At 24.0% G+C, this 26343-nt stretch overlaps 1 protein-coding gene across 14 annotated transcripts in view; it reads right to left on the bottom strand.

Annotated features, from left to right (window-relative positions):
• The window catches only part of LOC122500001 (heterogeneous nuclear ribonucleoprotein R), a 117110-nt gene that overhangs the window by 40057 nt on the left and 50710 nt on the right, over positions 1 to 26343 (bottom strand). For 10 of the 14 annotated variants that reach the window (XM_043608649.1, XM_043608654.1, XM_043608656.1 and 7 more), the window contains exons 1-5: positions 20407 to 20545; positions 14893 to 15278; positions 10738 to 10845; positions 10422 to 10598; positions 6318 to 6453 (exon numbers count right to left, since the gene is read on the bottom strand). In XM_043608649.1, coding sequence (XP_043464584.1) covers positions 6318 to 6453; positions 10422 to 10598; positions 10738 to 10845; positions 14893 to 15276 — 805 coding nt within the window. In that variant the 5' untranslated portion in view covers positions 15277 to 15278; positions 20407 to 20545. Of the gene's footprint in view, positions 1 to 5392; positions 5529 to 6317; positions 6454 to 10421; positions 10599 to 10737; positions 10846 to 14892; positions 15279 to 20406; positions 20547 to 20739; positions 20881 to 20994; positions 21590 to 26343 lie in introns of those variants that run through there. The other 4 variants (XM_043608651.1, XM_043608652.1, XM_043608650.1 and 1 more) reach the window with 4 other exon arrangements.

Genomic DNA, 26343 nt, shown 5'->3' with positions numbered 1-26343 from the left:
TAAACAAAAATTATTTGATTTAAATAAAAATTGTTTGATTGAAATAAAAATTATTTGATTTGAATAAAAATTATTTTCATATAAATAAAAATTATTTGATTCAAGTAAATATTTATTTGATAATAGACGAATAATCGTTAAGGTTAATGTACAACAACTTTTTTCTGTCATTATTTAGAATTATTCTTTATTGTTAAAATTTAAAAAAAATTCTTCTGGACCATTTTCTAAATTTTATTATTTAAAATTTATTTTCCCTTTAAATAAATGACTGGCTCTTATTTCTATCAAATTCGTTATTTAAAGAAATATATGATAACAGAGGGTTATCACATTCGGCTTTTCATTTATTAAAAGGTAAAAAAGGGGTATTTCTAAAGTTAAATAAGACTCTCATTATTATGTTGAAAAAAGTAAATTAAATCAGACTTTCCTTATTCAATTTTTTTCATTTATTATTATTATTATTAACTGAACATTTTTTCTAATTTATAAATGAAATTGAGAAGTAATTCTACAAAATTACATTTTTCTGGGTGTTTTACGTTTATTTAAACTTTGCTTCTGGTGTCGCCTCTAAATTTGAATCCACCAATTGAAATAAATTATTAATCAGTTAATATGACTACTAATTTTCATATTAAAATTATATTCCTAATTTAGTACTAATTCTAATTTTTTTTTTACTAAACTTTTAATAGAAAATTAATAAAAATTAGTAGAAAATTTGTACTATATTGAATTAATACGGGGTTGCCACTAAAATTTAATTTTGTTTTTCCCTCACTTTTCCCTGACATCCAGATAAAATTTTAACTTTTCCTCTGACCCAGGGCTCGAACCAGTGAAAGTATTTAAAAATACGGACTTTACGGACCAAAAATAAAAAATTACGGACCATTTACGGACCAATTACTGACAAAAATATATAAAAGAACATTTTACTTAAAACTATAAATTAGATTTTTTCATAACTAAAAAACATGAAGATATCGATAACTCCGAGTCTTCGACTCGGAGCGATCGATTTCTTCATGTTTTATAATAATTAAAGTTGGAGTGATAAAATCATTATCAATTCAATTATTATTTTCAAGAATTTTTAACTAAAATTCTTCTTAAAATCGATTATTTTTAATAATTTTCGAAAAAGTTCTTTGACAATTTTCAAATCCATTTCTTTACAATATTCAATTTTACGAAATTTCAATTATTTGTAAATTCTTCAATTAAATATGTATTAGAAAATAAAAACTTCAAATAACATAAAAAAAAATTCGCAATTAAAATTTCTCAAAAAAATTAATTCCACAGAATTGTTACTTAGTTAAAAATATGAAAAATTCAAATTTTCAAAGATTTGAATCTGAAACCTTTTCAAAATTTTATTTCTAAAACTTTACGCTCTAATACTTTTAATATTCAATTATAATCTAAAATTTTAACTGAATTCCATTTTTAAATAAATTTTTATGAGAAAATTCAACGAGAATTTCATTATTTAAATACAAAAAAAACAATTTATTGAAAATTTATTAAATAATTACATCTGTTTCTTAAAATTGAATTCTTTTAAAGAATTGTATCAATTAATTTTCAAATAATTTGAATTCTTTTGCAAAATTTTATTAAAATAGTAGATATTAAAAATAATTAAATTAGGGAAAATTTTTGAAAATAATTGAAATTTTGCCAAGAAATTTATTAAATTTTTTGAAAATAATTCAATTTTAGAGAAGAATTTTATTATTTATAAAGATAATATGATAATTTACGCAAAGAATTGCATTAAAAATTTTGAATGCAATAATTTTATTCTTTAAAGAAATTTAATTAAAAATTTATTAAAAATAATATTTAAATTCTAATAAATAAATTGTAGCAAAGGTTATTAAAATAATTAAATTTCTTTGATAAATTTTAATAAAATTTTTAAGAATAATTACATTTTTCGAGGAATTCGATTAAAATTGTATTAAAAATAATTGAAATTCTGCAATTAGCTTTATTATTTATCAAAATAATTGAATTCCTAATAAGAATTTTATTATTTGCCAAAAAAATTAAATACCTGTAAAAATTTTATTATTTATGAAAATAATTGAATATTGCGAAGAAATTTATAAAAAAAATTTGTAAATAATGAAATTCCTGTAAAATTTTTATTATTTTTCGAAAATAATTAAAGGTTTGTGTAGAATTTTATTAGATTTTTTTAAAAATAATTTAAATCCTTTGAAAAATTTTATTAGAATAGTATAGATACCTATTAAAAATCATTGAATTGAGGAAAAATTTTGAAAATAATTGAAATTTTTCCAAGAATTTTATTAAAATTTTTGAAAATAATTGATATTTCGAAGAAGAATTTAATTATTTCTAAAGATAATTGAAATTTTGACGAGAATTTTTAAAAAATTTTGAACGTAATTGAATTTTTGCGAAGAATTTTATTACTTTTGAAAATAATTGAATTCCTTCAATCATTTGTAATTTCTCTAAAATTATCCAAATTATATCGTATAATTTACGTACTTTACGGACCTTTTTCAATCGAATTACGGACTTTACGGACCTTTTTGCAAAAAAACGGACTTTTACGGACTTCAAGCAAAGTTACGGACTTTTACGGGATTTACGGACCTAGTTCGAGCCCTGTCTGACCCGAAAGAATATTCTGATTCACTCTAAAAATGATTAGATTTTCAAAAAAATGTTCTTTTACATTTATTTACGAATTTCTTTAATTGGAAAATTATTCGAAAACATCAATGACATTATTTTTAAATAAATATTTAATCATTATTATTTTCCCATAGGAATTCAGATTTTCAAAAATTTCAAATTCCGACGTTTTTGAAATTTAACAACTTATAATAATTAAAGATAATAAAGAGATAAAAGCATTACTTTACAGTATATTTAATTTAATTTATTTTATTTAATTGTTACTGTAACTTCTTCAAAATTATTTTCATCGCTTCAATTCAATTAATTTATTATTTTCTAGAATTTTCAATTAAAATTCTTCTTTAAATCAATTATTTTTTATAATTATTAAAAAAGTTCTTTGAGAATTTTCAAATCCATTTCTGTACAATTCAATTTTACGAAATTTCGATTATTCGGAAATTCTTCAATTAAACATATATTAGAAAATAAAAAGTTCAAACAAATTACAAAAAAAATTCAATTAAACTTTTTCAAAAAAATTAATTCTTTTACAGAACTGTTAGTTAAAGGTATGAAAAATTAAGATTTTCAAAGATTTTAATTTGGAATTTTTTTAATTATTTCTAAAAATTGACGCTAAAAGGCTTTTAATAATAAATATTGTAATCTAAAATTAAAACTGAACCTTTCTTAAATCAATATTTATTAGAAAATTCTACGAGAATTCAATTATTTTATTTATTTAAATACAAATTATTTTAAATAATTGAATTTTTTTGACTAATTTTAATAAAATAATTAAGAATAATTACATTTATTGAGGAATTGGATTAAAATTTATTGTATTACTAATAATTGAAATTCAGCTATAAGTTTTATTATTTGTGAAAATAATTGAATCTCTATGAAGAATTTTATTAATTTGGAAAATAATTGAATCCCTGTAAAAATTGTATTATTTATGAAAATAATTGAATTATTGCGAAGAAATTTTTTAAAAATTTGTAAATAATAATTGAATTCCTGTGAAATTTTTATTATATATGAAAACGATTGAATCTATTTTATTAAAATTCATTTTGAATAATTCAATTCTTTTCGAAAATTTTATTGAAATAGTAGATATTGAAAATCATTAAACTGGAGAAAATTTTTGAAAATAATTAAAATTTTGTCAATTTTTAAAATAATTAAAATTTTGTCAATTTTTAAAATAAAACCTATTTAAAATTCAATTATTTCTAAAAAATTCTTGGTAAAATGCTCTTAATATTCAATTATTATGCAAAGTTTTAACTAAAATTCATATTTATATCAATTTTTATTAAAAAATTCTACGAGAATTCAATTATTTAAATACAAAAATAAATAATTGGTCGAATAATTGAATGTTTCTTAAAATTCAATAATCGTAAAGAATTTTATCAAATAAATTTTTAAATAATTGAATTCTTTTCACAAATTTTAATAAAATATTTCAGAATAATTACATAAAACGAGAAATTCGATTAAAATTGAATTTAAAAAATAGAAATTTTTCGATGAGTTTTATTTATTTATAAAAATAATTGAAAAATAATTGAATTCCGAAAAAGAATGTTATTATTTATGAAAATAATTGAATCCTTATTAAAAAATGTTATTAATTATGAAGATAATTGAATTATTGCAAAGTTATAACAAATTTTTTAATAATTGAATTCCTGTGAAATTTTTATTTTTTTTGAAAATAATTAAATGTTTGCGTAGAATTTTCTTAACATTTTTTTGAAATAATTGCATTTTTTTAGCAAATTCTATTAAAATAGTAAATATTGAAAATCATTGAACTGAGGAAAATTTTTAAAAATAATTGAATTTTAGAGAAGAGTTTTATTATTTACAACAAAGATAATTAAAATTTTGACAAGAATTTTTTTCTTTTTGAATTCTTGAACCTAATTGAATTTTTGCTAAGAATTTTTTTCATTTTTGAAAATAATTGAATTTCTGCAGTCATTTCTAACTTGTCCAAAATTCAATTTTTTTAGTGTTTTTAACTAAAATTCTTCTATTGTTTTTAACAATTAATTAAATATTTATATTTTTAATAATTTAACTATATTTTTTCAAACTCTAAGTTCTTTAAAATTTCTAATTAAATTCATTCCAAAATGGAAACTTTATAAACTTTCAAATCAAAACTTTTTTTTTTTTTTTTTTTTTTTTTATTATTATTATGAAAATTGTAAACGCAACTCTTAAGATTCAATTAATAGTTTATCAGAAAAAAAAATCAGCAAAGTTCAGAATTTTTCTAAGAATTTTAAAATTTAAATTTTTTTCAGTAAAAATCCCTGACGTTTCCCTGGCAACCCTGTATGGTAATAAAAGAAATTCAGATTTAGAGATTTTCTTCTGTAAATAGAATTAAAAATTCATCAGTGACTTGGTTTAGTGATTTATTAAAATAAAATTTGACCGTTTTATGATACCATGTGTTAATAAAAAATGCCTTCTAAATATAGAATTAGAAAAAAAAAGAATGAAATAAAATTGAAAATGAAAACGAAATAAGTTGCGGTGTAAAAAAAAGTAATATCTCCCCCAGAGAATCGTTTGCGACCAATTGCAAAAATTAAAGGAAAAAGAAATTATTCGTCTCGTTTATTTATTTTTTTTTTGTTTTGTTCCCAGAAAAATGCCTGCCTTTCTGATTTAAGGGCAATTGTCAACTTACGTGCGTGCTTTGTAAACTCTTCGAACAAGTCATCTCGGTCTCGATTCTTTGGAATATTTCCCACAAACAAGCGATGATTGTTATAAGATACGGTTACACCAATCTTTTTGCCTTTCCGAATCTCATAATCATTCAGCTGTAAGAATAATGTGGAAGGAAATTTGCCAATTAAGCTTGCCTTTAGAATATTTTCTTCTGCTTTATTGGCTGACTGACCGTGGGTGTTTTTTTGTAAAATGAACATGACCTGAGAGGGAATTTTTTTTGACCAGAGATGAGGGGGAGTAGGAAAAAGACTTTTTGGAAGACTTGTTTTTTTTGTTTTCGGCTTTGGGAGTGCCTGTCCGTTTTTTAGCGAGCTACACGCCCCAGCGGTCCACGCAGGTCTCCCAAACCCCCAGGTTTAGTCATGAATTTCCGCGAGAAACGAAATCATTATTATTTTGTGGTGTTTTAATTATTTCTTTCCCCATCATCGCTCACATGAATTGAAAAAAAGTAAAAAGAGAATAAAAAAAAAATGTTGATGCAAAGAAGAAAAGGAAGAATGTCGATGGAAGTGCAGGAAAAGAGAGAAACAGAGAAAGAGAGAGAGAGAGAGAGGAAAAGAAAAAAAAATTGTTTGATCCGCAATGTTGGAGACAGATATAAAAACTCATAACTCAACCTAAATATGAGAGGAAAAGAAGACTTGGACCAGAGAGGTGTTATTGTTCACTAATAAACCGAGAGGCAAGGAGAGACTGACCAGAACTGAAGGTGTCGAAGGTTTCGTTTATCACGCTATGACAGGGTGACTCGGATGCTCCATACTTCCATACCATGTACAACCACTACTTAAAAACTACCACTCTTATGTTACGATACAGGTAGACAGGTAGGTAAAGGTAGGTAGGTAGGTACACACGCCTCGAATTCACTTTACCTGTTAATTTACCAAATTCCTCCAAGATCTCCTCTTTGCCTTTTGACTTTGGTATGTTCCCCACGAAAAGTCGTAGATTAGGAACGCTAATGTTTACTTTCAGACTCTTGCCGGGTTTTATTTCGTGATTATCGAGCTGTGGGATGAAGAAAAACACAAACATGCCTAATTTTGTTTCATTTCAATTAATTCCAAGTTGGATTTAAAATCTTAATAAAATAAAAGTTTTTTTTTTTTTTTGCTTTATAAAGTGTTAAAATTTAGGAAAAAATTTTTGGTAATTTTTGGTAAATTTTGGTAAATTTTGGTATAATTTAGATCCAGGTTAGCGAGAGAAAGTGTTTTGTCGCTCGAGTCTTCACATAATAGGAAACCGGCGGTCGCGTATCATGTGTTCCTGTAAACAAATTTTAAGCCTACCAATTTTTAAATTTTGTTATCAAAATTGTCACTGATCCAATTGAGTAAATATACCCCTAACCAATTTTAGAAAAAAGCACACAAGATACTTTTCGAATTCTTTCTTTTTTTCATTTTTCTTTTTTCTCTTTTCGATTTTTTTCCAGGAAGGTTCTCCACTCCCAATTTTGCCCACTGAGCAAAGAGGAGAGCTGGAAAATAAACTCATCCGTAGAATACCATTAATATCACTTTTTCCACTGTCATATGTTCGGGATAAGTTGGATAAGTCAGTATAAATGCTTAAACAATGAATAAATGGTCAGGGACATATAAATATAAAAGACTATCATTTATGTGGATTGTTCTCATTGTAGTTCACAATATCGAGAGAATAAAACAAAACTTTACTAATTCATTTCAAAAAATTAAGAGGTCAAAAACTACTGCTACTAAAATATATTATATATATATATATATATATGAAAAGTATACGGTCGCTGAACAAGCCACATAGAGGAATTCGTGACACTTTTTCGAAACGCTCAACAATATACATACATACCTATTATTTTGTGTACAAATAAGTTTCTCATGCATTTTTTTTCCTTTTTTCAAATTTGTCTCTTATCTGCATTTTCTTACAAACTTTGCAATCTTCAACTGCCAAGCTTTTTTATTCACTTTATCATTTTGAAAACTATGCATCAAACTGTGTATTTTCACTTGTCATACGCTTTTTCATTTCTAACTCGAACCAGCAAATAAAACTCTTAAAAATATCTTTCTTTTCTATTAAATCAAATTTATAACTTCATTACAAAAATTTAATGTTTTTTAAACACATTATTCAGGACTCTCTCTAGGTCCGTAAATTTACTTCAAGTCAGTTTTTTAAAAAAAAGATCCGTAGAGTCCGTAATTTGAGTAAAAAAGAACGAAGACTTCGTAAATTGTACGATATAATTTTGGAGCATTTTAGAGAAATTACAAATGATTGCAGAAATTCAATTATTTTCAAAAGTAATAAAATTCTTCGCAGAAATTCAATTATGTTCGAAAATTCTCAAAATTTCAATTACAGACTTCGCACACGATAATTAATTTTAAAAAAAGTAGCTTTCAAAGTAAAAAAGTAGCTATCGAAAAATTTAACTTGAGGACCAAAAAAACTAGTTTTAGACACTTCACAAATCTGACAAAAATTTCAATCCATATTTTTTTATTTTCCTCACTTTTTTTCCTTATTTTCATGAAAAATATATTTACTTCTTTCTTATTTCCTGCTAATAAATTGAATTTCTGCAAACGAATTTTATTATTCATAAAAGAATTTAAATATTAAAAATAATTTAATTTTTGCGAAGAATTTTATTGAAATTTTTAAATAATTGAATTGTTTCGACTAATTTTACGCAAATTCTAATTTAAATAATTAAACTCCAGAGAATTTTTTATCATTCATTAAAAGAATTTATTCTTACGAAGATTTTTACAAAAAAATTTATTAAATAATTGAATTCTGTTTGGAAATTTTATGAAAATAATAAATATTGAAAATCATTTAATTGCGAAAAGTTTTTAAAAATAATTAAATTTCTCAAACAATTTAATTAAAATTTTTCACAATAATATTGAATGTCTGTGTGGTATTTTATTAAATTTTTTGGAAAATAATTGAATTTCTAAAAAATATTTTATTATTTATGAAAATAATTGAATTCTGGTGAACGATTTTATAAGGATTTATTTAAATAATTGAATTTCCAAGAAGAAATTCATCACTTTTAAAAATAATTAAATTCTTGTGATGAATATTGTTATTTATGAAAATAATTGAATTTTGCAAATTATTTATGTAAATAATTGAATTCTTGGAAAGAATTTTATTAAAATTTAGAAGAATAATTGAATTATTTCAAAAAATGTAATTAAAATTATACTTAAAATAATTGATTTATTTAGAACAATTTCATTAAAATATTTGAAAATAATTGAATTCTTTCGAAGAATTTCAAAAAAAAAACATTTTTTTAAATAATTGATTTTGTTGGGAAATTGAAATTCAATTTTTAAGAATGATTACATTTTTGAGCAATTCCTGTAAAATTGTATTAAAAATAATTGAAATCCTGCGATGAATTTTATTATTTATGAAAATAATTGAATTATTCGGGAAAATTTTATTTAAATGTATAAAAACAATTAAATTTCTGTAAAAAAATTTGTTATTTTTCAAAATAATTGAATTCTTTATAAGAATTTTATAAACATTGTTTTAAATAATTAATTTTTTCGAAATATAATAAATATTATGAAAATTTTATTTTAAATAATTGAATTTTTCGATTAATTAATTAAAAATAGTATTTAAAAAAATTGAAATTCTTCGCTGATTTAATTATTTTAATAAATCTGATTAAATTTTATAAGAATTCAATTATTTACACATTTTTTAAATAAATTTCTTCGCAATAATTCAATTATTTTCATAAATAATAAAATTTTTACAGATATTCAATTATTTTCGTAAATAATAAAATTCTTTTTAGGAATTCAATTATATTCATAAATAATAAACATCATCGAGGAAATTCAATTATTTTTACTACAATTTTAATCGAATTTCTCGAAAAATGTAATTATTCTTAAAAATTTTTAAATATATTTGGATTCTTTTGAAAAATTTTATATCGAATTAAAAAAAATCAATTCTTTCGTGAAATTTCATTAAAAATAATTGAATTTTTATACAAAGATTTTACTATTTAAAAGCACAATTGAATTGTTTCGAAGGATTTATTAACAATTTAGAAAATAATTGAATTCTTCCAAAGAATGTTATTATGTAGTAAATAAGTGGATTTTTTAATTTTTGATTATATAATTATTCAAAAATTTATATTTAAATAAAATTAAAATTTCCCTTTTTAATTTAAATACAATTTTTCTATTCTCTTGATTTTTGGATTAAATTGCAATTTTTCATGTGTTGACATTTTTCCTCTGCAGAAAAAGTCTAGGTCTCGAGCCGAGTAAATCTTTTTAAATAAATCGACTGCAATCTGAAAAGTGTCACATTCTGAATTTATTATTTACTGAATTCGGTACTTGAAACCGGATAAGCTGGAGTAAATTTTTAAAAAGTCTATTTAAAAACATAAAATGTATAAATCAAAGTGAAAGAATTTTAGTTGCATTATTTTTTATTTTAGCAAAAAAAAAAATGTGAAAAACACTGTTTGATAATAATTTTCATTTAACGAAAAAGCGGTTACTTTTCTGTGTGAATTTTGTCAAACTTACTTGTACACATATGACTGAACGAATATAGGTTTTCTACAACTAAGAAAATAAATAAACTGTTTGTTTAAAAAACCAAAGAAACAGGAATAAATATTGATCATCTAAAAAAAGCATGATATGGAAATATTTTGCAATTGTTTGGAAAAAGTGCCGACTTTGGTAGCAATAACAATTTTGTAACATTTATAAATAATTTTGTAAATAATAAATAAATAAAAAGATCCAATCAGTCCGTAGCGGCTTGGTGGTTACTAAGGGGGACAACAAAAAAAAAGTAAGATTGTACACTGTACAAATAGTAGTAATAATAATAATAATAATAATAAGAATAATAATAATAAAAAGTATAATAATAAAAAAGAGTGAAATTATTAATGGAGCAAATAGTTAATTACATACCTCTCTAACCGCCTGTTGTGCAGCGTCTCGATTCGTGAAAGTGATAAATGAATATCCCCTGTTGGTACCTGACATTGGGTCCATCATCAGCCTCAAATCCCAAATTTTGCCACATTTCTCAAACAATGGAATTAATTCATCCTCGTACATGTCTTTTGGTATTTTTCCACAAAACACCTTGTTTTTTTTGCAGAAGAGGAGGAGAGGAGGAATGATGAAAGAGAAAAAGAGAGAGAATTTTGATAATTTCACTGTGTTTAGCTTATAGGTGGAGAGAAGAAAAAACCTGTTTTTGCGATATTTAAAACAAACTTACCTCACAACCAGTTCCTGGAGTAGGACCCTCCCAATTTGGAGGAGGGCCGCCGTACTTCCTTTGTCCTGTAGTCACATCTAAGGGATATCCTGTTCTTTCTAGAATCATCTGCAAGAACCAAATCGCTTGTACTTTCTCACGAAGGTTTAACAATAACGGATCAACAAAAAAATTAAAGTTATTTACATATTTTTCATATCAATTTCCAAGCAATAATTCAGGCCTCGAACCAGTCAAAGTATTTCAAAATAAGTCATTCAACAATTTTTAAATTACGAACCATTTACCGACCTCTACAAAAATATAACCAATCCGAGTCAAATAAGACAACATTTTACTAAAAACTATAAATTCAATTTCATCATGTTCTATAATAATTAAAAATGGTCGAGTGATGAAATCATGAATTTATATTATAAGAATATTGCACTTCTTCAAAATTATTTTCATCATTTCAATTCAATTCATATTTTCTACAATTTTAAACTAAAATTCTTCTCTAAATCAATTATTTTTCAAAATTTTCGAAAAAATTCCCTTGAGAATTTTCAAATTTACTTGTTTACAATATTCAATTTTACGAAATTTCAATTATTCGTAAATTTAACTAAATATATATTAGAAAATAAAAAATTCAAAGTAATTTTTTTTGTATTAAAAATCACTTGTCTGAATGTATTCGTGTAATTTTTTACCTACTATTCTAATAAAAACTTCAAATAATATAAAATAAAAATTCAATTAAACTTTTTTTAAAAAATTAATTTCAAAATTCAATTATTTCTAAAAATTCACGCTATATAATGTTCTTAATATTCAATTATTATCTAAAAATTTAATTTTTAAATCAATTTTTATTTAAAAATTCTATAAGAATTTAATTATTTAAATACAAATAAATAATTTATTGAATAATTGAATGTTTCCTAAAATTCAATTCTCATAAAAAATTTTATCAACAAATTTTTAAATAATTGAATTCTTTCGACGAATTTTAATAGAATTTTTAAGAATTATAAACACAATATAAACTTTTTTCGAGAAAGTCAATTAAAATTGTATTAAAAATAAATAAAATTCTGCGATGAATTTTATTATTCATGATAGATTAATTGAATTCCTAAAAAAATATTTTATTATTTATGAAATTAATTGAATTCCTAAAAAACATTTTATTATTTATGAAAATAGTTGAATCGCTATAAAAATTGTATTATTTATGTAAATAATTGATTTTCTGCAATAATTTTTCTTTTATAATATTTTAAATTTTTAAATTAATCATTTAAAAAATCATTGAATTCTTGCAAAGAAAGTTATAAAAAAAATTTGAGAATAATTGAATTCCTTCGAAGAATTTTATTATTTATGAAAATAATCGAATTGTCGCGAAAAATTTAATTAAAATTTATAAAAATCTTAATTAAATTGTTTTGAAGAATTTGATTAAATTTATTGTTTTGAAAATAATGTAGTTTTTTTTAGACAATTTTAATTGAAAATTTCGAAAATAATTGAATTAAAAAAAGAATTTTTTTTCAACTTTTTAAAATAATCTTTTCTGTTAATAATTAGGTATAATTATTAAATATTTGATTATTGAAATTTATTAAAATTGTATTGAAAATAATTGAATTCCTAAGAAGAATTTTATTATTTATAAAAATAATGGAATTCTTGCGAAGAATTTTACTATTTTTAAAAATAATTGAATAGTTTCGAAGGATTTATTTGAATTTTAGAAAATAATTCAACTGTTTCGAAAATTTTTATTAAAAATTAAAAAATAATTGAATTTTTGCAAAGATTTTTCCTACTTATTATAAAAATAATTGAATTCTTTTGGAAAATTTTATAACAAATTATGAATAAAATAATTGAATTCTTTCGTGAAGTTTTATGAAAAACAATTTTGGTAATTTTTGTAAAGATTTTACTATTTAAAAAAATAATTGGATTTTTTAGAAGGATTTATTAAAATTTTAGAAAATAATTGAATTCTTTCGCGAAACTTTATTAAAATTTTATTGAAAAGAATTGAATTTTTACAAAAATTTTACTATTTATAAAAATAATTGAATTTTTCCAAAGAATGTAACTATTTGAAAAAATAATTGAATTCTTGCGAAGAATTACATATATTAAAATTTTTGAAAATACAAAACAATAATAATTATATATTTAATAAGTGAATATTTAAAATTTTGATTACGAAATTATTTAAAAATTCATATCTGAAAATAAAAAATTTTGTAATTTGTATAATAATAATAAATTACGCGTAACTTTTTCTACGTTTTAATAATTTTTGAAAAATTCTTTTGAGGAATTTCAAATTCATTTGTTTACAATTCAATTTTGCAAAATTTCAATTATTCGGAAATTCTTCAATTAAATATTATATTAAAAAATCAAAACTTAAAATAATTCCGCAATTAAACTTTTTCAAAAAAAGAAATTTTGCAGAATTGTTTGTTGAAATTATGAGAAATTCAGATTTTCATAGATTTTAGTTTGAAAACTTTTTCAAAATTCAATTATTCCTAAAAATTCACTCTTTAATTTAATGCTTTTAATATTCAATTATCTAAAATTAATTTCTAAATCAATTTTTATTAGAAAATTCTACTGAAATTTAATTCTTTAAATACAAAAAAAATAATTTATTGAATAATTGAATGTTTCTTAAAATTTCAATTCCCATAAAGAATTTTGTCACCAAATTTTTAAATAATTGAATTCTTTTGACGAATTTTAGTATAATTTTTAAGAATAATTACATTTTTCGAGAAATTTGATTAAAATTGTAGTAAAAATAATTTAAATTCCGCGATGATGTTTATTATTTATGAAAACAATTGAATTTCTAAAAAGAATTTTATTATTTACGAAAATAATTGAATTCCTGTAAAATTTTTATTATCTTTGAAAATAATTGAATTATTGTGAAGAAATTTATAAAAAATTTGTAAATAATTGAATTCCTATGAAATTTTTATTATTTTATGAAAATAATTAAATAAATTGCGTAGAATTTTATTTAATTTTTTTTAAATAATTGAATTTTTTTGTAAAACTTTATTAAAATAGTAGAAATTGAAAATCGTTGAATTGAAGAAAATTTACTAAAATAATTGAAATTTTGCAAAGAATTTTATTAAAACTTTTGAAAATAATTGAAATTTTGATGAGAATTATTTTAATTTTTTCAAAATAATTGAATTTTGGGGAAGAATTTTATTAAAATTTTTGAAAATAATTGAAATTTTGACGAGAATTTTTTTAATTTTTGAAAATAATTTAATTTTGGAGAATGATTTCATTATTTTTGAAAATAATTGAAATTTTGCCAAGAATTTTATTAAAATTTTTGAAAATAATTGAAATTTTGTCGAGAATTTGGAGAAGAATTTAATTTAATTTTTGAAAATAATTGAAATTTTGACGAGAATTTTTTCTAATTTTTAAAAATGGAATTTCGGAGAAGAATTTTATCATTTTTGAAAATAATTAAAATTTTGCCAAGAATTTTATTTAAATTTTTGAAAATAATTGAAATTTTGTCGAAATTTTTTTTTAATTTTTGAAAATAATTGAATTTCGGAGAAGAATTTAATTGTTATTGAAAATAACTGAAATTTTGCCAAGAATTTTATTAAAATTTTTAAAAATAATTGAAATTTTGTCGAGAATTTATTTTAATTTTTGAAAATAATTAAATTTCGGAGAAGAATTTTATTAAATTTTTTGAAAATAATTGAAATTTTGACGAGAATTTTTTCTAATTTTTAAAAATTAATTTTCGGAGAAGAATTTTATTATTTTTGAAAATAATTGAAATTTTGACGAGAATTTTTATTAATTTTTTGAACATAATTGAATTTCTGCGAAGAATTTTATTACTTTTGAAAATAATTGAATTTCTGCAATGATTTCTAATTTCTCAAAAATTCTCCAAATTATATTGTGCAATTTACGAACTTTTCGTCCTTTTCAATCAAATTACGGACTTTTTTAAAAGAGAAATTGACTTTTACGGACTTGATGAAAATTTACGTTCTTTTATGGGATTTACGGACCTAGTTCGTGCCCTTGCCGCAATTTGAATGGCATTATCAAAAGAATTGAAGGGAAGAAAAGTGAAAGAAAAATCACCTTAATTTTATCTTCGTCAGGTGCCTTCGGAGTTGTGGCGGTCCCGGTGCCCTGGCCAGCTCTGCTTTTTTGCCTGTAAGTTTTCATAACTCCACAGAGATACGCCGACTTATTTGATACATGTTCTAGATTAGATTCGAGAAATTGCGTGAGCACATTCAATGCGCCATCCACCGGAAACTCCTTGAGAGCGTCTAACGCTCTTTCGTCTAAATCCACGTGGGCCAGTTTGCCGGTCTTGTAAATTTCGTCGAGCTTGCCAGACACTTTTTCGTCGAGTCCATATTGGATTAGCTTTGCGTAATCTTCCGTTCGCTCGACACACTCCATGTCCTCTTTTGACTGCTTCTCCTCCATTTTTATTTCCCCATTCCCCTCTGCCATAGCTGCAAGGCAAAAATTCAACAATTTTCACATTAGTTCAATTTTCAACATTCAAAATCAATTTATAACCGTTCTTCTTTCTAATCAACAAGCACTGCTCGAGCTCTTACGATTATTTATCTGCGTTAACAAACACACACACACACACACACACTTCGTACAGCGGCGCAAAAATATTTTCAAACTCTCGAGAAACTTTAAGGGGATGTCGATGCGAACTGCAGTGGAAAAATTGCATCATTCGACTTTAACGGGCTCGACAGTCAGTCCAATGTTGTAATTTCGCTCTTAAAAAACAGAAATTAAGTTCTTTTCAACTTTTGTTTAAAGAGTTGAAAATTAAACCGATGAAATACAATTCTCCGTCTGTAGAAAATATTTAGCTTTTGTTACCCTAATCGTTTCTAATTAACAAAAATTATTTTTATTCTACTGCAACTTTTAATTGTTTAAAACATTGAAAATTCTTCTACCAAGACGAACTTAAAATTTACTTTCTCCTTTACTTTTGTTCCGATTTTTCGTCGAACTCTTCCTTAAACTCTAAGTTTAACGTTGAAAAGAGTTTTTTTTTCGAAGCCGAAAATAATAAAACACTTTTTTCGAAGTTTTTAAGTTTAAAAAATACTCTGGAAATATTTTTAATTCCCTAGGTGAATAAAGAGGTGATTTTAGCAACATTTTCGTCTCCAAAAGTCACAAACAATAATTTTCGACGCTTAGTGTCGACGCTAATTTCAGAAACATATTTAAACGAAATTATTTATTAAACATGTGTTGAGTGGACGAAAATTTGTTTTTTTTTGGAAAGAATTTTTCTACATTCATAAAAAGTCAGATTTTATGAAAATTTCATAAATAAAATTATTTAAATTTCCTGAATCAAGCACTTATTCGACAGCAAAAAAAAGATAAATATTTAGTCTAAAAATAAGTCATAACTTTTTAAATAATAACAGAAATTAACAATTTTATTTAAAAAATAATTTCAATTTTATGGAATATAACATTTTTAAATAAAGGACGTATTTATAAAAAAAAACTGCAGATATATTAAATTTTGTAAAAGTATTTTACGATTTGGAGAAAAAGTGCAAAACAAAATATTGATATAAAAAGTATTAAATTAAAAAAAATTATATGAAATTTAGTAAAGTTATCTTAAAATTTAATTAATATTCTCAATAGTATTTCGTGTAATTTTATCAAATTTCTTAATTAAATTTTTGTATTTTTTATATCAAAATTTCGCTTTGTCACATTTTTCCTCCAAATTATAAAATACTTTTACAAAATTTAATATATATTCCCTCTCCGTGTATATAAAACATACGTAAGATTTTTTTCGATAATAATAAATGCCGGAGAAAAATTAAAACAAAGTAAATTAAAAAAATATTTTCGAAAAATTTTCAACATGCCTTTTTATTAAAAAAATAATAATTGCCTTTTAATAAAAGCGATTTGTTAATTATTCTGTAATAAACAGGCCTAAATAATAAAAAAAAGTAAATTTTAATTTGAAATGTAATTTTTAGGGCATTTCATCACAAGTATGTAAAAAATTAGAAATTTCAAAAATGAAAATTAAGAATTAAGAATTAAGAATTATTTATAATTCTTTATTAATTCTTAATATTCATTGTTGTAAAAATAGAAAATAAAAATATAGAAAAGATTATAAACTTATAAATATTGAAATAGATGAAATAAATTATTTTTAAGGCGCTCCGAAGAAAGGTACGAAAGAAGCAAAACATTTTAAGGTTATGTTTGGGTTTTAACCTTAATTTTTACCTTAATTAAAACTTTCTGTTTAATTCTGTAAAACTAAAATCAATTTTTAATAATTGTTTAAAATGTAATGAAGACTTAAACTTCAGTAGTTTGTATTCAGAGTTTATCCCTTTTGTGTATTTTTATTAAAAAAATTTCAAACATAACCTAAAATTTTTTGCTTCTTAGGCACTTTTTTTCGGAGCGCGTCACTTATATTTATTCAATCTATATTTATTTATTTTATTTATTTTATTTATTTTATTTATTTTATTTATTTTATTTATTTTATTTATTTTATTTATTTTATTTATTTTATTTATTTTATTTATTTTATTTATTTTATTTATTTTATTTATTTTATTTATTTTATTTATTTTATTTATTTTATTTATTTTATTTATTTAAGAACATAACATAACATAAAATTGAACTTAATTAAATAAAATAATGAAGTTGAAACTGGCACCCACTTAATTCTAGAAATGAAATTTTAACGTTAAATATTTTTTATAAAAACAAAACTTGCACTCAGTGTTCAGCATCTCACTTCATTTTTTAAAATTTTATGCTAGATTTAAAGAAAAAAAATGTTTAACTAAAATTTAATTTCCAGAATTAAATAAGTGCCAAGTTAAACTTTTATAAGAAAATAAAATGAAAAATAATACAATTATAGATAAATAAAATTTTAAAAAATGAAAATTTATATTATATAACAGAAAAAGACAAAAATTGATTCTAATCATTTTTACAAATTTCATTTTTACTTTACACATTTATTATTTTATATTATTTTTAACTAAAAAAATTTATTTTATAAATTTCATTTTTTTTTTGTTTACATTTATTATTTTTATATTATTAATTTAATTAATAAATTTTAATTTTAATATTAATTTATTTTTAAGCAGAAAAAAATTTATTTTATAAATGTCTTTTTAAATTAATTAAAAAATTTTTTTATTTCTTTACAGAAAGATTTTTTAAAGAGAGGCAAAAAAGGACATGTAACTTAAAAGTTAAAAATTTTTAAACAAGACACACGCGGCAATATTTCAAACATTCAGCCAGAAATAATTAATTCCCGTTTCAGTAAGTTTCCTCTCTCATTTTTATGCAAATTCTTCTTTTGTGCACACGATGTCAAAAGAATTTATATTTATTTAAAATTACTGTAATGCTTCATTGGAATATTTAATATAAAATATTGTTTTTGCAAATAAGTTTAAATTATTTCTATATAACTATTTATATTTTCACGTAACTCTCGTAACCTTTGCACTCCTTTTTGTATATTTTGTAAAATTTAATTTTTCTCTTTTAATGCACTTTTCACAAAGCCAGTAAATTTTTTATTTCAAAAAATAGGTAATCTTACATGATTTTTTTTAGAGAAATTAAAACTAAAACAATCAATTCTTTTTATCAAATTAAATCTGACTGAAAATTGTTTTTTTTCAAGTTGTATTGTAATTTCGATTTTTTTTTTTTTTTATTAAAATTTAATTTATTATATATTTTAAATTTTATTGTTATTGTATTTTATATTATTTTTGGTATATTTATTTATTCAGTTTTTAACGGATTCGAATTATTTTGTTAATATTTATTTATATATAGTGAATATTTTTTTTTTCAAAATTAAGTTCCAAGAAATAAACGAAATATTTTTTTTTGACATTTTACAAAACTGCGGACAACATTAAAAATCAAAAAAAGAAAACTAAAAATTTCGGAAATTATTTTTTATTGCGTGACTCAATATTGCAATGCTTTCAATTTTTAAAATAAATAAATTTTGTTTTATTTAAAAGTTGAAATTTTTTTTAAGTTTTAAACATTTCAAATTAACCTTTTTTTTATTACAATGTTTTGTTATTTAAGATAACCAAGTTAAAAATTATTATTTAAAATAATTTTCTTTTAAGCAAATTTCTTTTTTGAAATAATAAAAAATAAATTTATTCGTTCTTTGAAACCGAAATTTATTTTTTTTTGAAAAGAAAATAATTTTCGAAATAAAAAAAAACAAAGCAATGTGTTTTATATCATGAGCGATTTATATAAAGAGAAAAAAAAATGATTTTTCAATTATTACTTACTAATTTTGTTTTCAAGTTTATTAATCTTTCTTTGGCAATAAATTATCAAAACTCTCGTTCCAATGATTCTTTTACAAGACTTTCGGATCACATTCTCTCTTTTATCGGAATTTACTTTTATTTTTTTCACAATTCAACTTAAAAGCGTTGACATTTGAAAATAACAATTGTCAGGGAATTATATTCGACACTAATACAACACGGTGCTGCCATCTGTGAGAGATGAGCGCACTGCTCCATTCACTTTTCAGAGCCGAGTCAGACAGAATTTTTTTCTTTGTAACCTACACCTGTTTAATAAATTCACTTTTTATTTCCACCTTTTTTTTCTCAAACTCGAACTTTATTTTTTGCAAAACTATTTTCTCAAGTGAAATAACGCAAATTTAATTTCTTTAAATTGTGTTTAGTGTAAATAAATAAAATTAAAAAATAAATAAAAAAAAATTCGTGCCTAATTTAAACAAGTTTTACTTTTTTGTGAGGAGTAGATACTATTTTTGTTGAACGCTCTTTCTCAACAACACGGTGGGAATAAAAAAAATTGTGAGGTTATGTAAACTTTGTAAAAAGTTTATTTTTGAAAATTTTACCTGTATTTAATTATTATGTGCCTATCGAATGCAAATAGGGAAAAGTTACGCTTTTTGGGAAAATGGAAATTCGATTTATAAAAACACCTGTTGTAAGTATATTCATATCGCGGGGAGGGAAATAATTTCTGCAATTGTCATAAAAGTGAACTTTTTATGAATGAAAATAAAATATCGGTAATATTGTGAATTTATCGTGAGAGTGTGAAACGATAAGATTTAAAGCAGCGAACGGAAAAAACACTGGAATTAACGAGTCCAAAGCAGCAAAGATATTCGACTTGTCCCGATGACACTCGAGAGGAGGCGAGAACGTCTCGTTTTCTTTAAGTAGAAAAAGACCAGAGAGCCAGCCTCAGTTCGTTCCTTTTTTTGACAAAGAAAGTCAACACAAGAAACGGAAAATGCATTTTCTCCTTATTTTCGGAGGACCAACGAGAGTGAACTTGTATTGATTTCTACACGCGATCCGGAGAAAGTCGGTGGCCGGCTCCAAGATGCACTTGTGCATTGATAGCGGAAACGTGGCGCGATATCACACAGCAACACTCGCGAAATTTCGTCACCGTTTTCGACAAACAAATCATGCGGCAAATCGTCGGATTTCCTCCGTCAATAATCGCGACTTTGCGGCCCTCATTTTCTCCCCTTTTTACCTTAAAAAATAATCGAGCGAAATCCTCCTGTTGAGGAAATGGCGACAGACGTCAACGTGATCGCGAACTACGGGGTTCACTAAGCGACGCGCAAAGACCCAGCGTCACAAGTTTGCCATTTTCTTTGGAGCGCCCTCGCGAATTCTGATTGGCCCGTGCAAAAACCGGAGAATAAAAAGTTCGCTATGCAATATGCACTCGGCGAACAACGAACTGCCTTCGCTGGCAGCAGGCGTTAACCCGCTTTCTCGGAGCGGCGTCCGACAAAAAAAATTCGCAAAACTAATTTTTTCAATTCTAGAATTCTTTTTGCAATCTAAATATTTCCCTCACCCAAAGAAAGTCCAAAATTGCTTTGTTCTCTCCAGATCTCTCGTTGGTTTTTGCACTGTTTCGCACACTTGTGATACTTGTGATATCTGTTGTCATAACCTTGTGCGGAATCTGCCGCCAACGGCCAAGCAACCGGCCGCCGACCGGTGCACACTCACACTCTCACACTATCTCTACAGATAGACGAATGCATGCACTGAGCGCGCGCGCGCTGCCAATTTTTTTCTTTTTTTTTGCAAATAGTGAGAAAAATACCTTAACCGAATTTTTATTTTCCTGAAGACTCGAATTTTCCAGCAGTGAATTCCAGCACCAACAACAACACAAAGAGTCACGACCTTTTCCTCGAGAATGTGCAATTCATATTATCGACACTTTATCAGTAGACGCGTATTCGAAAAAACACACGCGGATCATAGATGATACTTCCTTTGCTACGTATATTCCTTCAGTTTTCTTATCTTCCAGTGAATCCAGTGAATCGAGTGAATCCAGTGAATTGCATCGATGATTCCTCGTTTGGTGGAAAAGAATTTTTAATTTCGAGAGAACGGAAAAAAACAAACTTGAACAAATTGAAAAGAATTAACAAATTTTCCCGCGGATTCGTTTTTTTGTTACCGATTTTTTTGTTTTATAGTGAATTTCGAGTCTGTAGGCACTTGATAAATGAAACTATTGCAATGATGATGCCGAATGGTTGTAAAAGTCCGGGCACAGGGTTTTGATAGCGTATAGTGCCTACATAGCCGTAATGCATAAATTGGACTGTCTCGCCGAAAGAGCGGTGCAGTGGTGCAAGCCCTACAAAACCAAACCAGTTTGCTCGCTTGCTTGCGAGTTGCGCCCCAACCCAATCCAATCCGATTCAACCGCTCGCCTCTCTTCGCGGTTCTCAATATATGCGAGCCCCGCCTTAGACAGGACCGTATTCTTGCCAATCAAGACGCTTTTCGCGAATAGCGCCCCACTGTGAGAGAGCCTCCTCTCAACTCTTTCTCAATATTTTTCACTCTCGTATCGCTCTCGCCCGGCATTTTCCGAGACGGCCACGTGTCTGTCTTTTCTAAACACACAATAGCCGCACATTCTAACCTCTTTTATCACCTCTCGTCAAAACATCTTAATCTCGTCAAATTTGCCATTTTCATTCAAGTATAAAATTGCCATTTTCTCTACCCCCACTTTTTAGTGCCTGAATTTTTTTAACGAGCTGATTGTCGTGATTGTACACCTGATAATTTAACTAAAATCATTTTATTTAACTAAAACGAAACAAATATTTTTAGATGTCTCCGGACAAAAATTCACAAAACATTTCCCTTGTACCATTTAACATTTTTATTTTTTCTGAAACATGGCTTCATCCAGGTATTGACTCTAATGAACTTTGGTATTTTTTTCGTCCTGACAGATGTATTATTACTACGAGTGTGGGGCAAAAAGGGGGAAGAGTTTTAATAGCTACAAAAAAATTTTTTTTAAATCTATTAATATTGTCACTAATTTTAGTTCTATTAAACATATTATAAAATTTACAAAAAATTCTACTTTATAGGGATCATCCATAAATAACGTGACACTGATTTTCGGGTTTTTTGACCCCCACCCCCCCTTCGTTGCATTTGGTTGCAAATTACCAACCCCCCCCCTAAATATAACGTTGCAAAAATGACTTATACCCCCAAAAATAAGAATTATATTATTTTTCTGGATTAATGAAGTAATTTTTCTTATTTCTCATATATTTATTATTTTATTAAAATTAAATAATTCAAATTCTTCTGCAAAATTTGTTAAATTTTTTAATACGTGACGCGCTACCAAGGAAGGTTCCTAAAAAGTAAATGAATTATAGGTTATGTTTGTCTTAGATTTATTTTCATTAAAAGTTTCTTTTTAATTATTTGAATTTAAAACCAGTTTTTATTGAATATTTTAGATGTGATGAAGACTTGAACTTCAATAATTTTTAATAGTGTAATTGATTTTCATTCTATATTTTTACTCCAAAAATTATACACATAACCTAAAATTTTTTGCTTCTTAAGATACCTTTCTTGGTATAATTTTCTTTAAAAATTTAATTATTTTCATAATTAATAAAAAATCATCGCAGAATTTCAAAATTATTTTTAATTCAATTTTATTCGAATTCCTTGAAAAATATAATTATTCTTAAAAATTTTAATTTAATAAAAAAAATTGAATTTTGCAGAAGTTACAAATGACTACAGAAATTCAATTATTTAAAATAAATTTAATAAAATTCTAGACGCAAACCATTAAATTATTTTTATTTTTCTTAAATAATAAAAATTTCACGCAGGAATTCAATTATCTGAAATTCTTTATAAATTTCTTATCAATAATATTCAATTATTTTCATAAATAATAAAATTTTTACAGGGATTCAATTAATTTCACAAACAATAAAACTAATTGTAAACTTTCAAACTTAAATAAAATTTTAATCGAATTTCTTTTAAAAATATAATCTTAAAAATTATATTAAAATTCGTGAAAAGCATTTAATTATTTTAAAATTTATTTCATATAATTCTTAACTAGCATTCAATTTTCAGAAACATTCAATTAATAAATTATTAATTTTTGAATTTAAATAATTGAATTTATAATTCTTGTAGAATTTTCTAATTAAAATTTATTTAAAAATTAATTTAGAGTAAAACTTCAAATAATAAATAAATATTAAAAGTATTATGAATTTTTAGAAATACAAGAATTTTGAATAGGTTTCATTTAAAAATTAGCAAAATTTTAAGTATTTTCCAAAATTTTCTTCAATTCAATGAATTTCAATATCTACTATTTTAATACACTTTTCTCTCGACTTTTCTAAAAGAATTCAATTATTTAATATAAATTTTAATAAAATGAATTTAATTATTTTCATGTAAATAATAAAAATTTCACAGAAATTCTATTATGTACAAATTCTTTATAATTTTCTTCGCAATAATTCCATTATTTTCATGAATAGTAAAATTTTTTACAGAGATTTAATTATTTACAAAAAAAAATTCTTTTTAGGAATTATTTTCATAAATTATAAATCTTTTCATAGATTTCAATTATTTTTAATATAAAATTTTAATCAAATTTTTCAAAAATGTAAAATTTTTAAAAATTTTATTAAAATTAGTCGAAGAATTCAATTATTTAAAAATTTGCAGATACATTTTTTTATGAGAATTCAATTTTAAGAACAATAAATTATTTATTTTTGTATTTAAATAATTGAATTCTAGTAGAATTTTCTAATAAAAATTGATTTAAAAATGAGTTTCAGTTAAAATTTTAGATTATAATTGAAAAAAGCATTATGAATTTTTAAAAATAATTGGATATTGAAAGGTTTCTATAATCAAGATCTTTGAAAATCTGAATTTTATATTTTTAACTAACAATTCTGTAGAAACTATTTAGAGTTTTTATTTTATAATCCTATATATATTTAAGTAAAGAATTTCCGAATAATAGAAATTTTGTAAAATTGAATTCTAAATAAACATGTAAACAAATAAGCAAAAAATGTTTATACCAAAATGTATTAAGTTAAGAAATACTTTTTTTTGCAGTAGTGTTGTATCCCACCCTCCCAATGAAAGGTTTTGTGAAGAAACAGTTTTTATTCGGTAAAAATAAGATACTTTTATTGATAGAAATCAGAGGATTCGATACATAAAATTTATTTAATTACTCAAACTGCTTAGCTCAAAAAGTACATGCATAACATCCCAATGGGAAATTTACAACTGGCGTAGTACTGCGCCAGCACTGGCAGCACTGGCGGCAAGGCTGAGAGCCAGCACTGGCATAACTCTGGGATGATAACGCCGTCCGGCGCTGCCGAAGTACTGTCTGTCAGTGCTGCCAGACAGCGCTGGCGCAGCACTGGACCAGTGCTGGCTGAGAATATTGCCGCAATAAATGCCGTATTGTTATTAATTAGTCGTAAATTAATAATTATAAATAATTTAACAACAAAATGGTAAATAATATTAATAAATAGTTATTATTCATAAAATATTTCTCTTCTTAAAGAAATTGTATTAAAGATGGAGACTAACAATATGGATATAGTAAATGAAGTAGAAAAAAATTGTTTATAACATTTAAAAATTAAATAATAAACAATTACAGTAAGTGTGCATTAGATTTTCATATTTTAGTACCTGACGATTGGAATCTAGAAATATCGCAAACCTATGAAAATAAACAAAATTGCTGACGAGGGGAATCGAACCTACGACCTACGGACTAACAGACTAACGCTCTAACCACTATGCTAACGACACGTGTGTGCAGTAAAATTTTAATATCTCAGTATCATTCAGACATACAATTATTGAGTCAAAGATGAGAAAAAAATAGGGATACGTTAGAAATAATAAATTGAAATAAAATAAATTAAACTAAATTTTTAAAAATTAAATTACTTTACTTATTGCATTTAACATTTTACGTAATTCTTAAATTACGTGGTAATTTTTTAATAATTTTTTATTCATAGTAAGAAGTATAATAGTATTTTAATAGGAACCAAATTATTATTGAGATTAAAGTTTAAATTTTGTTTATAATTTTAATTTGTTTAAATAATTTATTATTTACAAAATTAGACAATTGTGTTAAATTGTTATTATTAAATTTGACAAGAATAAAAAATGAACAACTGAAAAGTAAAATATTAATTTTTTTCAATAAATTTATATTTATAAACATTCATAAACTTTTTTTATAATTTTTTTCAAGTTTATGTCAAAAAAGCAATGTTGGCAAAGAGCGTTGTGAACAATTTTTCTATACTCAGCCAGCACTTGCCGCCGTGGCTTGTCCAAGCTTTGGCGAAACAAAAATTCTGTACTGCGCCAGCACTAATTGTCGAGGCTCGGCTAGACTACGCCGAACAATCGTCTGAGTACTAAGCCAGTGGTGAGCATCGGCACTACACTGGCATTTCCCATTGGGATGTGCATAATAAAGTATACACTATAATAGGTTTGAACTCTCGAGATTTTTAAAATACATATTTAATACATTATATCCTTACAAAATTGATAATAAATACAACAGAAGATTCAAATAGACCATCAAGAGATTTTTTTTCAAAATGATTTACAAATGATTTGGTTTTCACTTAGACACATTTTTGTCGTAGAAATTGCAATAATGTATTTGTTTCACCAAAATAAAAATGTTAAATTGAGAAATCTGGTAGAATTAAAAAAGTGTTGTTTCAAAGAAATTTCTCTTTGATAGCAGCTGTATCGTTACACCCCAATAAAAAAGACAAATTTGCTATCTTTATCCTCTTTTTCAAAACCATATGTTCTCGCTTTTTTGCAGCCCTACGTTCTACTTTTTTAAAGACGTCATCTGGAAACCCTAGTAAGAAGATAAGTGATTTTTAGTATTATAACTTGATTGAAAAGAACAATTTTCTCGGCGGAGAAATAATCTCGTTATTTTCAAATTAAAACCCGAATTCAGAATGAAAATAATAATCTTAATTTTTGTCTAGTGATTCCATAGAAATTATTATAAAAATTAAAGTTAATGCCCACATATTTTTCGGAA

Source organism: Leptopilina heterotoma, unplaced genomic scaffold (assembly GCF_015476425.1).
Source record: "Leptopilina heterotoma isolate Lh14 unplaced genomic scaffold, ASM1547642v1 Lhet_180, whole genome shotgun sequence".
Taxonomy (NCBI): Eukaryota; Metazoa; Arthropoda; class Insecta; order Hymenoptera; family Figitidae; genus Leptopilina; species Leptopilina heterotoma.
The sequence above is the reverse complement of the archived record's forward strand: the minus strand, read 5'-3'. Positions and strand labels throughout refer to the sequence as shown.